At 42.7% G+C, this 24,935-nt stretch overlaps 2 protein-coding genes across 4 annotated transcripts in view; one reads left to right on the forward strand and one right to left on the reverse strand.

Moving 5' to 3' along the window:
• ST7L (suppression of tumorigenicity 7 like) overlaps positions 1-4,715 on the reverse strand; it is a 74,397-nt gene extending 69,682 nt beyond the window's left edge. The window contains exon 1 of the mRNA XM_084853453.1: positions 4,178-4,715. Within this exon, the coding sequence (XP_084709579.1) occupies positions 4,178-4,490 (313 nt within the window). The 5' untranslated portion in view covers positions 4,491-4,715. The remainder of the gene's footprint in view (positions 1-4,177) is intronic.
• Positions 4,716-5,364: 649 nt separating this feature from the next.
• CAPZA1 (capping actin protein of muscle Z-line subunit alpha 1) overlaps positions 5,365-24,935 on the forward strand; it is a 53,887-nt gene continuing 34,316 nt past the window's right edge. For all 3 annotated transcript variants that reach the window (XM_084853463.1, XM_084853461.1, XM_084853460.1), the window contains exons 1-8: positions 5,365-5,431; positions 14,916-14,979; positions 16,054-16,105; positions 17,139-17,202; positions 18,853-19,059; positions 20,511-20,590; positions 21,406-21,484; positions 24,364-24,435. In XM_084853463.1, the coding sequence (XP_084709589.1) occupies positions 5,393-5,431; positions 14,916-14,979; positions 16,054-16,105; positions 17,139-17,202; positions 18,853-19,059; positions 20,511-20,590; positions 21,406-21,484; positions 24,364-24,435 (657 nt within the window). In that variant the 5' untranslated portion in view covers positions 5,365-5,392. The remainder of the gene's footprint in view (positions 5,432-14,915; positions 14,980-16,053; positions 16,106-17,138; positions 17,203-18,852; positions 19,060-20,510; positions 20,591-21,405; positions 21,485-24,363; positions 24,436-24,935) is intronic.

The following is a 24,935-nucleotide window of genomic DNA, read 5'->3' on the forward strand; positions in this document are numbered from 1 at the left end:
AAGCAAATAGCCAATGTTTTAAGGAAGCATGATGTAGTAGTAATGGGGGACTTCAATTTCCCCGATATTTGTTGGGAGACAGATTCTGCAAAACATGGCCCCTCCAGGAAATTCCTGACTTGTGTGGCGGATAACTTCCTCCTACAGAAAGTAGAGGAAGGAACTAGAGGATCGGCTATCCTTGACTTGATCCTAACCAACAGAGATGACTTAGTGGATAAAGTAGCAGTTACAGGAACTCTGGGGGAAAGCGACCATGTTGTACTTGAGTTTTTGGTTCTAAGGGAAGCAAAAGCCGAGTGTACTCAAACGCGTACCCTGGATTTTAGGAAAGCTGATTTTAATAAACTCAGAACAATGATCAGTAAGGTCCCATGGCAAGCAATGCTAGCGAGAAAAGGAGTCCAAGATGGGTGGGAACTTTTAAAAAAGGAAATTCTCAATGCACAATCACAAACAATTCCAACAAGAAGAAAAGGTGGAAGACAACAGAAGAAGCCAATGTGGCTTCACAAAAAGCTTAGGGATGACCTGAAAACAAAAAAGGACACATATAGGAAGTGGAAAGAAGGCCAAGTAACAAAGGAAGAGTACAGGCAGGTAGCACAGAATTGCAGGGATGGCATCAGGAAGGCTAAAGCGGAGAACGAGGTGAGGTTAGCGAGGGATGCTAAAAACAACAAAAAGGCTTTCTTCAGCTACGTGCATAGTAAAAGGCAGAGGAAAGAAATGGTTGTTCAGCTATTAAATAAGGATGGCAAAATGATAACAGAGGACAAAGAAAAGGCAGAGGTGCTCAATTCCTACTTTGGCTCAGTCTTCTCCCAAAAGAGGGTCTATGACCCCCCTGGCAAAGGCGAAGTACAGGCTGAAGGGGCAGGATTGCAGCTTGAGATCGACAGGCATATGGTCAAGGAACACCTCATTACTTTGAATGAGTTCAAATCTCCAGGGCCAGATGAACTGCATCCTAGAGTCATAAAGGAACTGGCAGAAGAACTCTCAGAACCGCTGTCTATTCTCTTTGAGAAATCATGGAGGACAGGGGAAGTGCCAGATGACTGGAGGAGGGCTAACGTTGTCCCTATCTTCAAAAAGGGTAAAAAGGAGGAACCTGGGAACTACAGACCAGTCAGTCTGACATCAATCCCTGGGAAAATTCTGGAGCAGATCATAAAGCAATCCATCTGGAAGCACCTTGACAACAATGCCGTGATTACTCGAAGCCAACATGGATTTGTCAAAAACAAGTCCTGCCAGACAAATCTGATCTCATTTTTTGATCAAGTCACCTCCCTTGTAGACCGTGGGAATGCTGTAGACATCATATACCTCGACTTCAGCAAAGCTTTCGACAAAGTGCCCCATGATATCCTGATGAGCAAACTAGCTCGAAGTGGGCTAGATGAAACAACGATCCGGTGGATCCACAGTTGGCTACAGAATCGGACTCAAAGAGTGCTTATCAATGGGACCTTCTCAAGCTGGGGAGAGGTAACGAGTGGGGTACCGCAGGGCTCAGTCCTGGGCCCAGTGCTCTTCAACATTTTTATTAATGACTTGGAGGAGGAGGTGCAGGGAATGCTGATCAAATTTGCAGATGACACAAAATTGGGAGGGATAGCTAATACTTTGGAAGACAGAAACAAAATTCAAAGTGATCTGGATAGACTGGAGTGCTGGGCAGAAAACAACAGAATGGCATTTAATAGGGACAAATGCCAAGTTCTGCACCTAGGAAAAAGAAACCAAATGCACAGTTACAAGATGGGGGATACGTGGCTCAACCACACTACGAGCGAGAAGGATCTTGGAATTGTTGTCGATCACAAGCTGAATATGAGCCAACAGTGTGATGTGGCTGCAAAAAAGGCAAATGCTATTTTGGGCTGCATTCATAGAAGCATCGCTTCCAAATCCCGGGAAGTACTAGTTCCCCTCTACTCAGCACTGGTTAGGCCTCATCTGGAGTACTGTGTCCAGTTCTGGGCACCACACTTTAAGAAGGATGCAGACAAGCTGGAGAGGGTTCAAAGGAGGGCAACAAAGATGATCAGGGGACTGGAAACAAAGCCCTATGAAGAGAGACTGAAAGAACTGGGCATGTTTAGCCTTGAGAAGAGAAGACTGAGGGGAGATATGATAGCACTCTTCAAGTACTTGAAAGGTTGTCACAGAGAAGAAGGCCAGGATCTCTTCTTGATCATCCCAGAGTGCAGGACACGGAATAATGGGCTCAAGTTACAGGAAGCCAGATTCCGACTGAACATCAGGAAAAACTTCCTGAGTGTCAGAGCAATACGGCAATGGAACCAATTACCTGGGGAGGTGGTGGGCTCTCCCACACTGGAGGCCTTCAAGACGAGGCTGGACAGCCATTTGTCAGGGATGCTCTGACTTGGATTCCTGCATTGAGCAGGGGGTTGGACTCGATGGCCTTGTAGGCCCCTTCCAACCCTACTATTCTATGATTCTATGATTCTATAAGTGTCTAGTGGCCAGGGCTGCAAAGATACACATGAGTATCTGGGCAATGCCTGTTTAAAAGCACAATCCCATGCATGTCTAGTCAGAAGAAAGGGCCTTACTCCATGGTAACTGTGTACAGGGCTGCAGCCTCAATATCAAAAGCTAGAGAGGTGGTTGAATAAGATTTACACTGGCTGGGGTGGAGATCCAGCATCTTTGTCACTCCTCTGATTAGCAAAACCAGAATTATGCCAAGTAAGGGAAATTATGAATCAATTTTAATTATTTATACTGGTATATGGATTACACCAAGCACATTTTCCCTCTTTTTTTAAAGTGTGGAGTACAGAACGCTTGTAACAAGTGTTCAGTGCGTTCTGTCTCTGTAAGTCCTGTCTTTCAAGAAGTGTCAGCATTTAAGCATTCTTTGTAATTGCAAGAAGCTTGAAAATGGATCACAACAGCCAGCAGGAACATGTAGGAACAACTTAATATCAGAAGTAGCTCAAATGTAAACTAAGGTTGCAGGGTATTAAACTAAGAATACTTACATGGATATAATGAGCCCCTTGGAGTATGGGAGAACTTGGTAAGACCACACGGCATCTTTAACCATTTAACCAATACATTGTTTTCAAGTATCTATTTGAAACATTAGTGTATAATCATGCTTTGGGATGTTTTATACCTGATACTAATGTTGCAATCTTATGCACACTGACTTGGCAGTAAATCCCACTGAACTCAATGGGACTTACTTTTGAATAAACATGGGGAGGATTAAGCTGTAAATTGCACTATGTGCTAGTACTGCAGACTTAGAGTGTGCTTTTAACACTCCAACAGTTAACCCTGGACCAGCAACAGGTTATGGGATTTGCTGATTTATGGTTAAAGCATGTAGGTACATCCAATTATTTTTTTAAAAAATTAACAAAAGGATGGTACCAAGGCTGCAATGTAGTAATTAAGGTTAGCTGGCTGCATATATTTTGCAGCCCTCAAAACAGGGCAGTGTCTTTATGTTTTGATGACAATGAGCATTTGACAGCTCTTACTACTGATGCTGTCATCATTCAGAGCCTGTAGACAGCAACAAATGAGAGACAGCTTTTTAAATAAAAAAAGATGAAGTGGAGAAGAAAGCACAGACTGCAAAGACTAAAATAGGAATACAGCGGTGAAGCAGACGCGGGGAATTATAGAGCAAGATTAAAAACTCAATTGACTAGAGAACAAATAATGAGGTCTCTGGAGGGCGGAAGCATTTAAACATATACACTAGGGACACAAAGAGTGAGGGCAACGCACAACAGCAAATCCTTTCCTGTCGCGACCTCTAAGCAATGTTTTTGTATACCACCCTTACCAAAATAACACACCCAAGGCTTTAGTGGCAAAGTGATGGCTGTAAAACATGTTTTCACCACTAGGGCTCAGCCCCGGAATGAATGAAATAGTAAAAACAAAAACAAAACAAAAACCCCTACGTCTGAGCATTTGCGGAGTCCTTTCCATCAAGCAGCACGCCGCGCGTCTACGATTAGGGGTAGAGAGCTGCAGGTCAGCGAGTTTGACATCCAAACAGGCCGCTGTACCTGTCAAAGCCTCCCCCATCGATTTCCCCACATACACACCTGGAGCGGGCCTTCTTTCTCCCCCACCCCCGAACCCCTACTACGCCCTCAAAGCTGCTCCCCGCCCTCACCTGCCGCTAAGTTGTCCCGCAGCCGGAGCGGGCCCCGCAGGAAGTAGAGGAGGCCGAGCGCCGCCACCAAGCCCAGCGTCCGCGCCCAGGGGCCCGCCGCCAGCCTCAGCCGCTCCCACCGCCGAGGGCAGAGACTGGGTGACTGTGAGGGAGAAGGCGCCGCATCCCCATCCACAGGTCCGCTCTCCGCCATGGCTCCCGCCCTCCGCTTGCTGAGGCCTGGCTGGCTGAAGGGAGGGAGGAGGGAGGGACTAGTCGGGCGCGCCCCCGCGGCCGCCATTCGAACGACTCGGAAAGAACAGGGAGCGCGCATCGCCGCTTCTTCGCAGTCCTTGCGAGGCTCGCCCGGCTGCCTGCTGCCTGCGCCTCGGCGGCTGGGCAGGCGAGAGGGGTCTGGGCGCCCGGCAGCGGCTTTTAAGGGGGAGGGGGCATCATCCCTTCCTTCTCCTGCCGACTTGGATTCCAGCTTTAAAAGGGGTGCCGGAACATCCCTTTGGTTCCTTCGACTCTTAAAGCCGTAATCCCGCGCACACTGCAACCTTCCCCCAACCTGGCGCCCAGCAGATGTGTTGGACGACAGCTCCCATCTAGTCCCGCAAGCCAGGCCGTTTGGCCCTGTTGGCTGGGGATGAGGGGGATTGCAGTCCAACACATCTGCCGGGCGCCAGGTTGGGGGAAGGCTGCTTGTGCCGCGGTTGCTTGAAAGCCCTTTTGCATAAAGGGCATCATGCCTCAGTAGGGGCATAGAGGTTTTGGCTTTTCCTTTCCAGGCTCGCTGATATACACATTTTGTAACTTGGGCAAAGGTGGATTGCTGGAGGTGTTGCGCTGTCACTTGCTGCTCAAGGTGTGGGTCTGAGAAACTACACCCACTGTAATCTGAGCAATAGGCAGGGTTAAGGCGTAGCTGGCGAGGTCCATCCGCGTTTCAGCCACTCTACCCTTATTCAAAATGGCGTCCATAACAGCTTCAACCGGTGTCACACAACGAACAGCGACCACAACCACCGCTGGGCCGCTTTGTCTTAAAGAGCAGGCTTGCCCGGACCTAATATGGCGCTTATAGGCTTCAGTGAGATCCTAGGAAAGCGAACGCGCCCAACACTCACCACTGACATCCGGGTGGATTACTGCTTGTCACGCCCCAGCGACTCTTCCGTTCCCAGCGCGCTTTGCGCGAGGGTGACAGGTGGGGCTGGGCTCAGAGAAGCCAAAATGGCGGACTTCGAGGATCGGGTGTCGGATGAAGAGAAGGTAGGAAGTTGTTGGGTTGTTTCTGTTTTATTTAGGAACAGAAAGAAGATAATAGGTGCATATGGTAATAGCTGCATATGGTGAGGTGGTGTCCTTAGCCATTTTTGGCCATGATTTCTACGACTGCGAAGCTCCGTAAACTTAGAGGTCCCCCTTTCTCGGGTTTCGGGAGAGTCTCTTGTTTTCTATTCAGCCCTGATTATTTTCTAAATAACGTTAGTGGGAGAATATTTTCCAGTGCCCCTTTAATGGGAAATAAACTGTCTGAGAGACTGCCCCCAACTTGGACCTATTCTGTTAATGTTTCATTCTGTTTAATGGAAAATGACAATTTCCTGGTGGTGTTTAACCCAGCCACCTTCTTTTCTCCCCATTCCTAGCCCAGCGCTTCACCCATGACAGTACTCTGGATCTCTGATAGTTTATTTGTTTTTACTATTTTATTAAATTTTTATCCTGCCCTTACTCCAAGAAGATCAGGGCAGTATACCTGGTTATTTCCCATTTTGTTTTCATGGCAGTCCTGCAAGATGTGTGTACTTTCTTTTTCTTGTGGAGTGACAGATCCTATGAATGTATGCTACTTCTTTGTTTTCCTTACTGACTGGACTGTGCCTGTACTCCTGAAGCAATTCCTCAGTGAGAGAAACCCCTGTATTACTATACTTCTCAAATAATCTAGCATTCTTATCTAATAAAAGTAGTCCTGAACCCACAGCACTCATCGTGTTCCATGTTCTACTCAGGGGCAAGAGAATAATCTGGCTTGGGACCAAGTTATTTGAAAGGCTGCCTGGACCTGTATGAATCTGTTCCGGCCCTAAGGTTGGCTATAGAGGTCTTGCTCATGTGCCTGCTGGTAAGATCTATTAGAGTTGGCAGGCACAAGACATAGGGGCCTTTCTGTGGTGGCCCCATTCTTATGGAATCCCCTACTCCAAGATGAACATGTAGCTCCCTCCCTAACTGTTTTTAAAATGGCCTTAAAGACCTAGATGTTCCAGTCTGCTTTTAAATGAATGGAGGCCATCTTTATTTTACAAATGGGAGTGTTTACTGTTACTTTAAAAGTTTTATGGTACTGTTTCCATTAATTGTATATTCCATTTTATTTTAAAATCTTACCTTGTAAACCACCTTGAGGAGGCTTCACCTTGAAAATCAGTATAAATGCATTTAAATTAAATGATTAGGTCTGAATGCAAATAATTTCTTTAGAACTGAAAGCAGTTTGAAAGGAGAATTGCCACTTGTGGTCTGTATGCATTTCCACTGTTGACCTGTTTCACTGTTTGAGAGAAATGTTTGTACTCTTTTGGAAGCTATATTTCTCTCAAAGCACTTACAACTACCCTGTTTATCTATAAACATGTTTCCTATCTTTAGGAAACATGCTTTTGTCCCAGAAAAAGGTGGTAGGTAGGTTTATTACGCATTTCCTGCTATCCTCTCAGTATCTGCATCTCTCTCACATCAGAAGGAATGGGAAAGGTTTTATCCATTGGATTTAGTTTGGTCTGATAATTCATGTGTGGCACACGCTATCATTATCGAAGCATAAGGGAAAGACCAGTCTCTTAGAGAAGCCCATATTTAATACAGGAGCTGCTGGAAGTAGTTGGATGGGGGAAGCAAAGTATTCCTGATTAAGACTATTTTCTGCTCACACAAACAATTCAGTGTAGTTGTAATTCTCTCCTCATAGGCATTATCTGAGGAATTATTATCATCATACCTTATTGTATTAAATGTATCCTTACTTGAGTCTCATTGAAACATGTTTAACTAGGGAGTTGGAAGTAAATGTTTATTTGGCCTGTAACATAACTGAGCGAGGCATGAGTGGAAAAGGATTCAGAGCTGTGCCATGAAAATAATGACTTTTAGGGAGCAATCCTATGGGGATAGGTGGCTGCCTCCAAACCCGGAGGTGACCACCTATCCAATGCAGGGCAGGAGAAGCACGGAGGGGATCATTCCCTCCGCACTTCTCCTGCCCTGCGTTTGTGGCAGCTGTCTAGTCGCAGGAAGGTGGAGCAGGGGAGGAGGCTGCCAGACAACACAGGATGTGTCATATCGGCATTTCCGCCTTCCCCGCCCCGGCACACCCTGTTTTGGCCACTCCACGCTCCTCTTCCAAGCACAGGGCTGTTCCGCACTGCCTGTGAAGCAGTGCGGAATGGGGGTGGGGAGTGGGGAAGGTCAGTTCTCCAGGAACTGACCTCGGAGTGTGGACTCTGAGGTTGGGTCCCGGAAAACCACATATGCTATGGCTGTCGAGGTGCTGACTAGAAGCCATAGGATTGCTCTCTCTGTGAGTGTATGCATTGTCCTATGGCAAGTACAGTGCATATACATAATGTTCAGTTTTTCCAATATTTCCATCTAACTCTGCATAAGAGTTGAAATGCAAAGTACTCATTACAGTCACGTTTAATTGATTCTAGCTGATGGTGCCTTATCCTGTGTGGTTAGATTTGAGAAAAGCAAAATATCTATGAATGTGAAACTTTTTGACAGTGGAGGATTGCAAACAAGGTGTGTAAATATATTGGGAGGAAATAAAACAATCTTCTGAGATAAGGTGGGGTAACTAGGGAATGCAAAAAGAAGTAACGTGGCACCTTTGAAACTTAGTAAATTTATGGCATAAGCTTTTGTGGATACCACTGCATCAGATGCAGGAAGAACTATCCTGAGCTGTGGGTATATGTACGCATGGAAGTGGTAGGGAGTAAAGACTGAGGTCAGAAAAAAATTAAGGGGAGGCACTATGTACTAGTCCATGATGGGGACACGGACACACACACACACCGATCCACAGTAGGCCTATGCCTTTATTAGGATCAACCAAAATGCCACCAAAGATGCCACCATCTTTCAATTTCTTCAAGACTGTTCATCAGGCTAGATGGTAAAAAGCAAGGGATGGGTGAAGCACAGAAACATCCAAAAATTAGGCCAATTGTTGTAGCCATGATGTCTGAAGTTTAGACCCAGTCACAAAATGGAAATTACAGATGGAATGAATTAGTCATTGGTAGGTGTTACAAGTGGTACACCTAGCATTCTGGGACAAAGAAGCAATGGGTGGTAACCTCCCCCCCCCCCAAAAAAAAAAATTCTGAAAATATAAAGGCTGGCTGTAACTCAGATCTGTCTTTTGCTGTGGGCAAAACACACAAGTTCCTAGGTAGGCAGAGAACAGGACAGAAATGTGATAGTATTTCTATTAGCAAAGCCAGAGATTAATTTTAGGTGGTTCACTAGGTTAAAAAAAAGCCAGTTGAAGTCAAATTGTGTAGTACTTTCTAGTGGTTGGAGGGAACAGAACCCTCAGAATGCAAAATCATCTTCTTCAAATGGTAAATTCCATCCTGAATTGAATGGTAAATTCCATAGTACAATTCTATGCATGTTTAAACCAAAAATGTCCTACAACTCCCAGCACTCCTCCAGCCAGCCATGCTGACTGGGGGTATGCTGGGAATTGTAGGACTTTTTTTCTGTTGAAACATGCATAGGATTGCACCCTAAATATGGTATTTTCCAAAGCACATCAAAAACAAAGATGGACAATCATATTATTAATGGTAGCCATTCACAAAACAGTTGTTGCTGATAACACAAGGATCCTGGCATGGGGTAAGCTAATGTACGTGCAGTGTCATTAAAAAACAAACAAACCTTTATCCTAGTTCAAGCTACAGGAGATTTTTGATGAACTGTAATTCATTGGCTTCTATTGAAATTCCTTTGCTCAAGAATGTTGAGGATGTCCTATGTTCCCTTACTGAGGCGGCTGACTATCACCATCAGATTACACCCTTAGTTTACTTTGCCTACTGTAGCAGGCAACACTTCTAAAAACAAACAGCAGCAAATGAGTTACTACCTCATATGTGCTCTGTGTATGTAGTATGAGCCCCAGATTTGCATTTGATAGCTTACATGGAGCTCTGCTAACTTCTACTCTGTCTGTGTGTGACTTCTGTTACAGTAATGAATTAAATCTGAATGCAACCAGCTCATAAAATAAGAATCATAAAGCTTAACACAGCAAAGAATTCTTGATACAAAAGTATTGGCAGAGTAAGTAGCTGCTAAGAAACCAGTAGGCTGAAGGTTGCATGAAGATTAATATTGGTGTAAGAAGTAATGATGAAGCAGCCCTTTTTCATCTTGTGCATTCACATACAGATGTTTATCTATACAATGTAAGATTGCTCATAGTTGTCCATGTCTGATATTGGGAATTTCATCTTAGAATTTAATAAGATTGCTGTAGGGTATGGGTATGACAGTGAGATGCATCTTCCTAATCTAATTGCTAAGCCAGCAGAGACTCTAGAATTGCCACACGGGCAAAATGACAATATAGATCAGATATGGGACAGAATTGTTGAGAGTACTAGGAACTAGATGACCTAGGTAGCTTTTTAAGGCACAGAGGATCACAAATGTTGCTAATGGAAATTAGTAGAATGTAGGCCCTGTAGGAAACTTTGTTTCACATCCAAAGTCAACATTCTAGTTGCTACACCACACAGTGGAATGGAAAGAATAAAGTCAACCCACCTCCAAGGTGGGATTGTCCATATCAAATCTTGTAGTTTAATATGCATACTCCCAACCACTACTTTGGTTTTATTCTGTGTTAAATTTATGGTTTTATATTATGTTTCATTATGTTATTGTAGTTTATGGTTTTAAGCTTTGTCTTGTAAACTGCCCAGAGAGCTTCAGCTAATGGGCGGTACAGAGATGCTGATGCTGATATAACCAAGCTGTGTCGCAGGCAGGGAACAAGCAAGATTAACTGGACCAATGTACCTGTAGAGTCTGTAGCTCTAGATGACTCAGTAAATTATCTAAGCTACAAGCCAAAGGAGATAAAAACAGATCTATTGTCACTAGCCAGTACTGCCTGTTAAATTTCATCAGGTATGGCAACTGGACATGAAAAGTGAAAAACACCCATTCACATGGTCTTCCTCACCAGCAAGTTTGTTGGTGGATGTCTTGCGTAGCCAAAATTCTGTAACTAGTGAAGTTTAGTAAGCCATTTTCATGGAAAAGTGTAATATTATTTAACCACTGTTTTAAATTGGATAGAGTAGCCATAGAACAGAGTTGCATGTACCCATGACAACCCAAGTATACATTCTTCTGGCACATTTTCTTCTCTAGAGAAAGGAAGTCAATTTCTTCTAACTTTCCACATGTATATGAAATTGCAGCTAGTGAGGACCTGTTGGCATTGGTTGTTTGAGAACACAGATTTCAAAATTGCAAGCAGTTGGGAAGCTTGAAAATAGTGATTACCATACCATATACACTGGGGCTAGTTTGGTTAAAAAAAAAGACATTGGGTGAAATCCAGTTGTGTATGTCTGTTGATGGAATGGCATGAGATGATTTCCTCTACCCCTTGAGCCTCCCCAGAGTGTTGGTGGACCCTCCAGAACAGATTTTGGTGGCTGCAGGGGGAGAAGAGAGGACAACATTGGATTTCACCCACCACTCTAACCCATAGTCATGACCAAATTATTTTTCTAAGAAAACAAAATTGTGTGACTAATGTTTTTTTTCCCTTGCTGCTTGGTTGCACACATCAGGGATATGCAGGACTTGGATCTGGATCTGCTGGTAGATCTCTGGCAGATGTGCAGTAGATTGGCAAGGATTTCTAACTCCCAATTGTTCAAGAACAGCAACACCAAGATGACTCTCCAGTGCCCTAGATTATACTGCTGAAATGAAGAAAGTTTGGAATAACTAGGAGTGGAATTTTGTGTGGAAGGACAGTGGGCTATGTTCAGTTATGGTGCTCAGAACAAATTCCTGGGATTAGAATTCTTTGATGCTATGTGTATATGCCTTTTGCACCAGGCTCTGGTTGGTTAATCTCAGTGTTCTAGTAAAACACAAAAGTAGATCCCACAAGCCTGTAGTCTGTCCTCCACTAGCATACATGGCCTCTTCACCATATCTTTTGCCCTTTGGATGGATATAGCTATCTTATCTTGAGTCTTTCACTATAACTTTTTGTTAGAGTGGAAATTAAAATAGATTGGAATAAGTTAGGTAATATACACTTTTAAATTTTCTTCTCCCATATTTGAATTTGGCTCATGAAATCTGGGGTAGCATTCACCAAAAGAAAATTTAAATCCCTCTAATTTTTCTCTACTTGTTTGGCAGGACTGAGTGTGCACTATCATTCTGTGTTTGAATAAGTTGCTGTTAGTTTGATTGCAAGAGACTACGTTAGTCTGAAATGGGGCATTTTTTTCAGTAGTTCAGCTACTTGCTTTGCCTGCTTGTCATTTTGGGGGACCTCTGAGGGGACACCATAGTTGAAGATGGGCAAGCATTGGGGGAAGGTTGGATCCTACACTATTGCTCTCTCTTTCTTTCTCTATTGAAAGGGATCCTGATGCTCATTAAATAAAGTAACATATCTAAGCCCTGTAGTTGTAGCAGTACTTTAATGCAACCAGAGTGTCATGCTTACTGCTTACAGATGCACTTTCTAATAAAAGCACATACTATAATTTGAAGGAGACTTTCAGCCATCTAGGGCAGTGCTCTGGAAAGTCTATAGAAAAGCTATGGGGTAGAAGTCATTCTAGTGACTGCTTTTCACTAATCTCTCTCACAACGATGTCTCTCTCTTTTTTTAAATGCTTATGAGTTGCAGTGGCAGCTTGGGCATAGTAGTACAATCTATTCTATTATCCATTCTTCCCAAGCATGTGTTACAGTTCCAGAAAATGTAGCAGTCACTTCTCCTGTTTGGCACCATGATACCAAAGGTACTATGTTCCAGTTCTGTTACATAGATCTGGTGCTGACAGTCAGATATGTAGTAGGCCCAAATGTCTGAGTCCCTAATTGTTTTTTACCCAGTTAGTAGCTTTTGAGACAACTTTACAAAACTCCAGATGATTTCATATGTTCTCAACACTGGAAGCCAGCAATAGGCCATTATTACATCAGCTCTGTCAAAAGTCTGTTATCGAATAGCAATAATAAAAAGAACTATTACTAAAATGTCCAGCAACTCTGCTTGCATGATTAAACTAGATCATTTTCAGCTTGTGACCTGATGATGTGGACAAGCTGCTTGGTTTGGTCAAAAAGACAACTTACCTCTCGATCCCTGCCCATCCTGGCTTATAGTCCAGGGAGGGGAGATGGTTAAGCGATTTTTGCTGAATATTATTAATGCCTCACTAAGGGAAGGTAATTTTCCATTATGTCTGAAAGAAGCAATTGTTAGACCGCTTCTGAAGAAGCCTTCCCTTGACCCCCTAGACTTCAATAATTATAGTCCAGTAAGTAATTTACCATTTGAGGGCAAGGTAATCGAGAAGGCGGTGTCCGTTCAACTCCAAGCAGTCTTGGATGAAACTGATCACATAGACCCATTTCAAACTGGCTTCAGATCGGGATATGGAGTTGAGACTGTCGTGGTCGCCTTGGTGGATGATCTTCACCTGGGAATCGATAGGGAGACTGCATCCCTGTTGATTATTTTGGATCTCTCAGCAGCATTCGATACCATTGACCACTGTATCCTTTTGGATCACCTGAGGTTGGGGGCACTGCTCTGCAGTGTTTCTGCTCCTTTCTCTCAGGATGGTTCCAGATGGTGTCGTTCAGGGATAGTTGTTTCTCAAAAAAGGAACTATTATGTGGAGTTCCTCAGGGCTCCATTCTATCCCTGATGCTGTTTAATATCTACATGAAAGCGCTGGGAGAGATCATCAGGAGGTTTGGGGCTGGGTGATGACACCCAAATCTATTTCTCCATAACATCTTCATCCAAGGAAGGTATGATTCCTCTGAATGACTGCCTGAAGTCGGTAATGGGCCTGATGAGGGAGAACAAGCTGAAGTTGAATCCAGGCAAGACAGAGGGGCTCATCATGAAGGGTCCTAATTCAGGTATTGAGGTGTGTCAACCAGTTCTAGATGGGGTTGCACTCCCCCTGAAGGAGCAAGTTCGTAGCTTGGGGGTGCTTCTTGACCCAACCCTGCTCCTGGCACCCCAGGTGGAGGCAACAGTGAGAAGTGCCTGTTATCACCTTCTGCTGATACATCAGCTGTGCCCATTCCTGGAACATGTGGACCTGGTAATGGTGGTGCATACACTGGCAACCTTTAGGCTTGATTTCTGTAATGCGCTGTACTTGGGGCTGCCTGTATATTTAATTCAGAAACTTCAACTGGTACAAAATATGGCAGCCAGGATGGTCTCTGGGACATCCCGTGGAGACCATATTACACTGGTTTTAAAATCTTTACACTGGCTGCCAATTTGTTTCTGAGCAAAATATGAAGTACTGGTTCTTACCTTTAAAGCCTTACATGGTCTAGGTCCAAGGTACCTTAGGGAGCACCTTCTCCCCTACATCCCAGTCCACCACTTAAGGTCCTCTGAGGGCTATCTGCTGCAGCTGCCTAACGGGAGATTGGCAGCCACACGCAAGAGGACCTTTTCCTTTGCTGCCCCTCAGTTGTGGAATGACCTGCCGGTTGAAATGTGCCTGCTGACGGTTTTTAGGCAAGCATTAAAGACTGTTATTCCAGCAGGTCCTCCCTTTTTAGAACTCTTGTTCCTTTTGCTGACTTTTGTATACTGTTTTTAAGCCGGGTTGTTTTAAGCTGGGTTGTTTTATTGTTGGATTTTTATTTTGTATTTTGTTAAATTGTTTTCAGTTCAAAGTTGTTTTTCATTATATGTTGTTTGTATATATTGTCCGTATGCTTAATGTAAATGGCTTTTAAACGTTGTATATTAACTTTTGTAAACTCCCCAGAGAGCTTCGGCTATGGGGCGGTATAGAAATGTAAAAAAAAAAAAATCAAATGTATGTTTTGTCCCATTTTGTATGGGTCGTATGGGTCCTTCACTTGATCTGAAAACTCTAGATAAAAAATGTGGATATGAAACACAACTAATGGAAGTGTTAAATTCTTAAAATGTGTCAGTGGATATGGAAAAGAATATATGGTGATGGACAGGAGTACATATGCAGTTGTTTGATACCAGAACAGCTTTTGAACCTGTACAATTGTGTCGATGAGGGAGTTTCAGCGTACATGTTGTCATGTCTTCATGTTGCAGGGAGTTAAAAAGCTGCACTTCGTATGCTCAGCTGTTAAGATACAAGAGCCCTAACTTAGTTTGTCACCCCCTGGCTTAACAGCCTTCCAGTAAAGCATTTAATGATGGTACCAAAACAAATGAACAAAAAAAATTAGTTCAGGTTTTCTCAAATGAAACAACCAGGGACTTTCAGTGGGCGACAGAGACACCAGTTTGCACTATTGGCTTGTATGCTATGTGATCCTGCTGTGGCTGCTCCTGTTGCCACCAAGCATTTTTTGTAGCTTCAGCTGCAGCCACAGCTAAAGACCTGTTTAAGGACCACTGAATACATTGACTCATTAAGCCCACCTGATTTCTCTGCAGGTTCGTATAGCCGCAAAGTTCATCACCCATGCACCTCCTGGGGAATTCAATGAAGTGTTTAATGGTAAGTAAAAAAGAACAAAACGATTCATGCAGGTTCTCCATTGTATTAGTAGCAAAATAAACATTGTATGTTTACAGCCTGTAATCAGAAATCAATTTATTTAAGGCCAAGACTTTGAAAAGTTCTTGCTGCTGGGAAACGGAGGCAGGGATTCCTAGCATTTGAAAGTTGGGAACTCGGTGCTCTTTAGAAATCATCTCAGGTTTAATATGTCTTCAGTACCTATAATCATGGAATTGCTTGTGGGAGTGCATTGGCGCTCGTTGGCCTTTTCACATATATTGGCCTGTCCCCACAACAGGATATTCTTTCTGGCAGGGAAGCAGGGACTATGCAAGCAGACACCTGGTAGACTGCTCTGATTCGGTGCCTGGGTGAAGGAAGATGAAACTATAGCTTGTAACTGACTGAACGCTTCAGTGATGCCGGTGCATGTGTACACTGGGAGTTTGTTACCCTTCAATAGCACAGAAAGGAAAAGTGTATTTGTTCAGGGGGTACACTTGAACTGTCCGAATAGCACAAATTTCAGTATCATTGCAGTAAATTGGAGCCATTGTAGGTTGCAAAAAATAGCAGTTTGGTTTCTGTCAAAGTAATAATAAAGTGCTAAGAGTATTGTGATTTTGCAGCCTGGCAGCTGTTTTTGCCTTAGTTCTGTCTAAAAATGCATGCATTATTGGTCTCCCCAACACCACTCCAATCTGAAGGATTAGCTTTTACCTTTTTGAAACATAGCTTTCAGACATAGACTATTTACTAAGAAAATTACAGCCTCCAAAGAGTGGTGAAAACAGCCTGTAAAGAAAACAGTTTTCAAAAGAATTAACTAGAGCAGTGGTTTGTGTACGTTGCTTTTTAGAATATCCATTCTATATTTCTGTGTTAACTTTTCATATGTTTCTAATGGAAGCTCTTGCACTTCTAGAGAGGAAAACTAATGTTGTTAACAAGCTCTGTTAGCAATACATGCTGAACAAGTTATTTACTCAAGCATGTATCTGGATACCCGTAAACATTACATCAAAGCATTGGAACTGTTGGTAATCTATGTGAATATTTTCTTTTCCTTAGATGTTCGGTTGCTGCTTAACAATGACAATCTTCTTAGGGAAGGGGCAGCTCAGTAAGTACTGCTGAGCATTGTGTGTGTGTATTTAAATGAAGAAACATGATAGATTTTATAGGGAAATCTATGTGCTTCTATCTTAATAACATGGAATACATCTTCACCCCTGTTTTAAATGGCATAGTTTCCACTGGAATCACTGTAAGTCCTGCATTTTCTTAATGGCAATAACTCTACCAGTGGGCTTATGCCAGCTCAGACTTATTCTGTGCTACTTGCTCAGGCTTCTGATTCACCTCACAGTGTGGGCAGCAGCAGAAGGTGGCATCAGGGTGTTCCTTTTGGCTTGATTAACAGAAGGGCAGCAGCTAATTATTTTTTGGTGTACATTCACACAAAATAATTGGACTGTGCTTCTTTCAGAAAGCATCAATGTAACGGTCAGAATCCAAAGATCCACATGATTAGTTTTGCATGGGCAATAGAGTTTTAGGCTTATGTTTCTTGAACAGCGATCCCCATGCCACATAATAAACTCTCTTTGAAACTCAAAAGGAAGTTTATGATGTACCATTAGGATCTTCTCTTCTCAAAGAAGAAAAACATAAAAAACCCAGTGTGCCTAAAGACGCTGTTTTGATCCTGACCAAAATTGGTTTAAGTGAAAACAGTAATTTTAGCTTCAAAATTCTCACAGAAAGAAGTAATCAGGTTTGTACCCTTTAATTTTTTGCCAAGACTTTAAAATGAAAAACTTTGAGCTATGCTGTCAGTGTATTTCATTGATTGCTCCGTTACATTAGCAGAACTTCTCAAGGTTAGTTATGACACTGCATGTTAAGATCTGTGTTATCTTTAGCTATGTGATTTGCATCAGGAGTGGGGAAATAATTCTATCTTATTGCTTCCAGTACTGAGGTGGCAGTGTTCACTATAAGCCTGCTGTCTATGAAAGTCATATACATTCTTTCTGTAGTGTGAAAATATGAATGTAAGACCAAAATTGTGTAAGAACGTTTGAAAACAATGGGGTTATGTGAGTATCTTTCTGTAGAATCAGAATCTAATACTTGTTACCCATCTCTGACAGTGCATTTGCCCAGTATAACATGGATCAGTTCACTCCTGTGAAGATAGAAGGGTACGATGATCAGGTAAATTAAAATTCTCTTTTCCACTCCCTATGGTATTTGTGAGTGACTCTTTCTACAAAAATCTGGATAAAAAGGAACAATTGTGCATAAACTGATCCCTGATCAGTTTCCTTTATTTCCTTGTTATGCACAGAATGTGCCTGTTCTTGTGGAAATTTTTGAAGGCCAGCTCACATGATGCTCAGTTCAGGATGTCATTCATGTTGCATATATGTACACTGGAGCTTGTGTGCATGGTGAAGCAGAGACTTTTGAGCATATGTCTGCTTTTTAAAGCACTATACCCAGGTCACCTTCTGCTTTAGAAACAGGACTGCGTTGAAGAATCTGTACACATGTTGGGACAAGGAAACAATTGCTTCACCGTATGCACAAGCTCAGCTTAAATATACTTAAGGCATCTGTTGCCCCCCATATCGCTATCAAACTGAGTCATCAAGACGGTTACAGCAACCTAGCATGCCAGTTTTAATAGGCACAGCATCTTGTACAAACTGTTGTAGGTACCAACACCAACTTGAAGCCTGTTCAGGCCTGATGGTAAAATGAAGCATCAGAAGCAGTAAGGGAGCAAAGCAAGAAGAGGGCAGCTGGAGTAAAGGGGAAAAAAGGTGCAGCAAGAAAGTTGGGAGTGGGTAGGGGTAACCATGATGGCAAAGGGGAGGGCTCGTGAAGTTTTATGGATAATAAACTTATCCCTTTTCATACTCACAGTTAATATAAGGCTTCATGTTTAGAGCTAATCTTATGTTGTTCAGAAGTTACGTAGTTCCTTCTTTGACACAGCTTCTCAGAGGCTTGCCTCAAGAGAAGGTGGTTTGGGGTTTTTCTTTTCACTTTCCCAGGAAGCTGTTGGTGTTGCAAGGTTGGAGAGTTGTGAGCTGCTGATCTGATCCAGTCTTTTGCTTTTTAAGTAGGGAATAGCTATTATATCCTAAAGCCTTTTGGGAACTGGATAGCATAATGTTTCCAATAGATCCCTGCCGAGTTCCAAAGAGTCACGCAGGCCAGTAAGTTGATTGAACCACCCTGAACAGATGTTCTTATTTAAGAAGCAGAGATACCAATTTCTTGCGCTTTTTAAATTAATCAGTATTTGTTTAATTGTTGAGATATGTCTATATGGTATCGCCATAACTAAACTCCAGGGCAGCTTTCCGCAGCCTGGTTACCGCCAAATGTTTTGGATGATAACTCCCAGCATTCTTGAACATTGGCCATGCTGGCTGGGGATTATGGAAGTTGAGGTCCAAAACTTCTGGAGGACACCACAGCGGGGAAGGCTGATCTAGGGAAAGGAGGCAATAAATGATGGATATGCATAATTTTTGGAACTATTTCTGCCTGGGTTGTTAGAGCACATTCTGTCCACTTTGGAATAATTTATGGCAGGGGTAGGCCACCCAGTACCCTCCAGATGTTTTGGACTACAACTCGCATAATCCCTGACCATTGGCCATGCTGGCTAGGGCTGATGGAAGTTGTAGCCCAAAGCATCTCGAGGGCACCAGGTTCATTGTAACTATTAATGTCCTTGCAAAACCAAGAAGTTTCTTCATTTAAATAAATGTTTTTACCTGAAACAAGAGCCAAAGAAATCTGTCATAAGAAGATGTACTCACAGTGGGCTTGTCTTTTTTTTTTTTCAAGGTCTTAATCACAGAGCATGGCGATCTTGGTAATGGCCGATTTTTAGACCCGAGGAACAAGCTTTCCTTTAAGTTTGATCATCTAAGGAAAGAAGCAAGCGATCCCCAGCCAGAGGACACAGATGCAGCACTAAAGTCCTGGAGGGATGCCTGTGACACTGCATTAAGAGCATATGTGAAGGATCACTATCCACATGGCTTTTGTACTGTTAAGTATCCAACCTCATTTTATGATGACGCAGTGTTCTTATGTTATTTAATGTAAAAAGCCTCAATATTTTGACTCTACCAGTGGTATTTATATCTTGCCTTTTCCATGTTGGAATGGGACATTTAAAGTGTGTGTGTGTGTGTTTATGGATGACCACCTAAAGCAGGGATAGGCAATGTAGTGCTCTTGGGCACCAATCTGCCCTCAAATATCTTTCTTGGCTCCCAGCAAGGTGCCCTAGTCCTCCCACTTTTTAATTTAAATTTACACATTTTCTTACCAGCAGCCAGGATTACTGTGAAATAGGTTTCTGTTGGTGCTGAAACTGAGGATTCAAAGAGGTTGTTTAGTGTTTGGGGGCTCAGAACCCACCTCAATCTTTGGGGGCAGTTTACTTGTCCTTTGCCATGCCTCCCATGGCAGCTATTTTGTGGTGGTGCCCAGGACAGTTTCTCAAATTGCCAAATGTGCCCACAGCCCAAAAGGATTGCCTACCCCTGACCTAAGGATACAAAAACTGAAGTATAGAACTTTGAAACGTGTTCTGTAGACTTTAACTGGCTCCGCTATCTTCTCTGAATGGTCCCCAAATACCTCCTCCTTTCCCCTCAGTAGAAGGAAAAGTGTAAAAGATGTGTACACTTTGTGCTTAAATTGCCTGCAGTGCCTATCAGACATTTTAATATAATGGAGGAGACGTACATAGTCTTGGGCATGCTGGCAAAAAGAGTACATGGAAAAATCTGCACATAAGTAACAAACATCAGGGAGGTACATCCATCCTCAGGAAAGCAGGGTGTGGAGTTTCAGCCTGGTGTTCTTTGAAATGAGGTGTACCAAAGAATTGGGCAGCCTTTCCCAACCTAGTGGCCGGTTGATGTTTTGGACTACAACTCCCAGCATTCCTGACCATTTGCTATGCTAGTTGGGGCTGATGGGAGTCGGATGTCCAAAACATCTGAAGGCTAGCAGATCGGGGAAGGCTGAAATAGGTTGTCCTTTAGATGTTACAGTAACAGTACAGGAGCTGCTTTTCCATAGGTTCATCACATGGTGTTCCTGTAGTGCAGCCTTCCCCAACTTGGTGCTCTCCAGATGTTTTGGACTGCAACTCATGTCAGTCCCAGCCATCATGGTCAGTGATCAGGAATAATGACAGTTGTGGGTTCAAAACCAAGTTAAGGATGGTTGCCGCGGTGCTTGAAGGTCCACAACCATATGCCAAGTGCATAGTTCCTTAGCCAGGTTACAAGCATGTAGTGAGATTGAGATGATGATCAGGTGGCAAAGACTCGACTGGACCTATTCTTGTGGTGGTGGGCCTTTACATGTGGACGGATTGAACCCACAGAGAAGCGTCTCCCACCCCACTGCTGTAACATCTAATGGTAATGCAGTTTGAAGTGTGTGTGTTCTCTTATTTATGTAAACTTTTCTTCTGGAAACAGGTTTATAGTAAGACTATAGATGGGCAGCCAACGGTCATTGCTTGCATTGAAAGTCACCAGTTTCAGCCCAAAAACTTCTGGTAAGCCTGTCTATAATATTTTCCTTTAATTCATAGTCAGCACAGATTTATCCTCACTAGTCCATATTATCCTTCACTTCTTCTGGAAAGGGGGAACTATTTGCCTTCATTTAATTGGTTACCTTCTCTGGAAGTTTAAAGTAAATTCTACAGAGGTAGATTTGCTTTTTGGGCCAAATTTCATGCAATGGTAAAATGTGAATTTGCATTTAACATGCTGGTTTTATAAATGCAAATACCACCAACTGGGGACCAGTACATCAGAACTGCAGCCAGCCAGGGAGGGGGAATTTGAACCTGGAATTTGCATTGGGAAGAAATTCCACATTGGGGGCATGAATTCCCCTTCCCCAGATTTTTAAGAATCTGCATGTTAAAAGCAAAGAGGCATTTAAATCTGGTTGTAAAAGGGAGAGTGGGAGAGAACCAGCTGGCTGTAGCCTCAAAGTCTGAGGGCCTTAACTGCTGCCTTATTCTACAGATAGAATAAATCATCAGGCGAGCCACTGAGTATTGGACTAAGAGCACACAATCTTATATAACTAAATTATGCCCATTTCATTATAATTAACAAAAACATCAGTAAAAAACAGCTGTCATCTCCTGTTGTAATGAGAACAGATTTCAGCTGTGAAGTACTGTTCATCTGTATAAGAGTTGCTATCTCTGAATTCTAGGTGAATCTGCCTGAAGAGGTGAAAACATGTCATTAGCCTGCTTCAATAAACCTATTTGGGGGGAGTTGTTCTTGGCAATTTCCCCCTTGCTGTAATGAGATGTTTGGTCACTGTCGGTGTCTTTTCTGTTCTATGCAGGAATGGGCGCTGGAGGTCAGAATGGAAGTTTACCATCACGCCACCTACGGCTCAGGTGGTTGCAGTGCTCAAGATCCAGGTCAGTTAAACTACACAGAAAGAACGTCAGTAGAAGCAATGAGGCTTCCCTTGGTGGTTTCTGCATGCGTACCCCGTAAAGAAAAACTGTTGGGCTTCAATGGCATGAGTGCTGTGTTGGCTGACACCTTCCCAAATGTAAATCAAAATTACCGGTTAATGAGTAAAATCCAACATCAGTCAGATTTACTAGGACTTTGGTTGGACTCAACATGTCTAACATCAGAACTAGGCTCTTACAGACTCGCATAGCCAGTATAAAAGGTGCTGAGACATGCTACAGCCCACACCTTGGTATGATCACAAGTGTAGTAAATTGTAAGCCCTCTAGTGGAACCTTCCAGGATATTCTATATTTAAAACCTATTTACAGATAACGCAGAATAACTGGCTTTTAACGATTGGAGGCAAAACCTTTGATTTGTCCAAAGAATCTCAATTGGCCATAGGCATTATTCATTAAATGACTGTTTGAAGGAAGTGTGAAAATACAATGTATATCTCGACTGCTGGTTTGGTGATTTAAAAGAGAACAGGATAGTTCTCTTTTGGCCCCCATGCATTAGCTTTCTAAGCTACACTATGGCTTTAATTCAGTGGCTATAACACTGGTCACAGTTATGGCCCAGTTCACACCATCGGTTCCAACTCTGGGTTGTCTCTCCCCCAACAACACAGAATTCCCAGTTTGGAGAGCATGATGAACAACCTGGTTCAGACATCATGCTAAAGAAACCAACGATAAGAGCATCCCCAGGTTGTTGAGCGATCGGGCGGTGTGAGCCAGCACACTTACTCTCTCCCGCTTGTTCACAAGAACCCAACTGTGTCCTTTAAACATGTCATTGTGTGCAAACTGGGTCTATAAGTCTAGCATCCTGTCCATAACATTACTTCAAAACGGCCTTGCCCTTTAAAAAAAAAATCCATTCAAAAATCTGTTTGGCTTTGACCGTCCTCAACCACCACTAAAACATAACACTCAGGAACAGTGAGTAACAAATAACATTCAGAGAGCAATTATTTGCCTGATTCTCCTATTGATTGCCATGGCAAAATTTGCCACATTATCTGGTCATTTTGCTGTCTAATAAAAATTCATGGGCATGATCCAACCAAATTAATCACAGCTGAAGTTTTAAGTCCCATTGATTTTACTTAACTGTAAAGATTTAACTGTCTCCAGGATTTTAGGATCCTGAAATTTAGGATATCGGTGATTTTTTAATTTATATATACAGACACCACCACTACTGACAATTCCAATCTTTTTTAGTTATTATTTTCATTCCAGAAACTAAAAAAGTGTTGCCTCCTTTACATCATTAGAGGTGAAACTCAAAAATTAGAGCCCTTTCTTTGGACTATTTATGTTATGTTTAACTATATTTCTGTTAATTTAACGACTTCAAGTATTTTCATAAGCTGTTCTGAAATAGTAGAAACATTAGGGAATTTCCAGTGGCAAGCACATATTAATTTTGCAGAAACTGACAATTCATAATGAAGAACCTGGATGATTTATATCTTCTAAGTAATTAAGAACAATTGTGAAAGCATCATGGGCAGTATCCAATGGGGGGCTTACGCCCCCACTGATTCTCTTGCACCCCGCCAATTCCTGTCCACAAGCGGTGCCCACTGCTTGCAGAACAGAGGTTTAGCACTTCCGGGGCAATCAGAAATTAGCGAAAATGCTAGTTCCTGGAACAGGGCAGGTTGGCGGAGCTTGCATAAGGAAGCTCTGCTAACTTGACCTGCTCCAGAAACAAGTGTTGGATACTGCCCCAGAATTCACCGTTATCCCAGTTATCTGCTGAATAATATATTTTTATCTGAAGCCAGTATGCTTGAGCCTTAAGACAACCACCAAACGTGATGCAAGTCTGCTCTTAGAGAATGATATTTCCAACACTTAAACATATTCACATGATAGTCTGTTTAATCTGAGAAGTAATTTATCATCTATACAATAATTTATACTGAATCTCCTTTATGTTAACAGAAACCAGCTACTTAATTCCTCCATGAATTCCCCCCCCACACACATCTGATTTAGGATATCATAGACTATACCTAGACTACAGAATCTTAGAGGCTTTCCCCTTGTTTTCAATTTAATACTTTCTGGCATAGCTGATTTTAAAAAGGTCCTTGTTCTTAAATCTTTCTTCCAAAGCTAAATCTGTTCTCTAAAATGACTGATGCTAGAGGTAAAATATTTGGACAGGATATTATTTAATTTGTCTCAAGAACTCAAAAGTTGCACTTGAATTAATTTTTCTCCTTGTGTCCTCTCAAGAGTAACCGTCTAAGCGAAGGCAGTGTCTCTAAAGGAATTGATATCGATTCCTGCAAATAGTCTACATTATTTTTTTTCTGTAAGCCAGTGTACTTCATCCAGTGCATTTGGGTGGCTTGACAGTAAGCAAATCAAACAGTGAAGAGCTAGCCACCCCTTCCAGAGGGGAAACTGCATGTTTAGACAGAAAAAATTCCTACAACTCCCAGCGGGGACTTTTGTAGGACTCTGTCTAAACATCCATAGGATTGCACCCTAACTTAAGACTGCTTTCCATCCCAAACAAATTTTAATAGCTGTTCACTTCCTGAAAATCAACTAACACAGGCAGTGACATAAACAAAAATATAAATGTTGGGAGCATCACCATTTTAATCATGGCCACCGTTGCAAGACGAAATAATTTTAAAAGGGACCACCTCTCCAGATCCACTTAATACTATTCATATGTTTCCCATTATTTAACTTTAGCAGTTGTTGCAAATAGCTTTATACAGAAATATTTAACTGATTGACTATCTCTTCATAGCCCTGAATAACACAACAGAGCCCACTGTATGGGTCTTATTTTAACTTAGGTGCATTACTATGAAGATGGTAACGTGCAGCTGGTTAGCCACAAAGACATACAGGATTCTGTAGCAGTTTCGGTGAGTGGAGCAAGTTTGCCGAATGCATCATTTTCTTTCTTTTATTGCATGCAATTCTGCTTTCAAACCTGGTTCGGAGTGGGGGCTTTCACTGGAATGCTCCTTCAGCACTGGGTGCCAGTCTGTGCTTATACACAAGGATCTGTGCAAGAAGGCATGCCTCATCAGATAAACTAATACCTCTGAAGTCACTCTGTGCTTGAGGGGTTCTTTCTCTCTCCTTCAGGGGATAAAAGCCCCCTTTGTATGCTATATGCCTGAAGACTACTTCATGTAATCAAGGACAGTGGGGCCCCACCCCTGAGGTTCTGTAGCTTCCCCCAGGGCCAACTCCAGCATCTGCAGGGGGAAAGACCACACCTGTAAGCTTTCCCAGGAGCTGGAAACTTGCGCGGTCAGGATTGGTGGGGATCACGAAATAGCTCCACTGCACCTTGATCGCATGGAGCACCCTTCACCGTTAGCATAACGTACTAAGGGGTCTATTGATTAACTGCTTC

Source organism: Heloderma suspectum, chromosome 4 (genome assembly GCF_057233095.1).
Source record: "Heloderma suspectum isolate Gila_16-S chromosome 4, 16-S_ref, whole genome shotgun sequence".
Lineage (NCBI taxonomy): Eukaryota > Metazoa > Chordata > Lepidosauria > Squamata > Helodermatidae > Heloderma > Heloderma suspectum.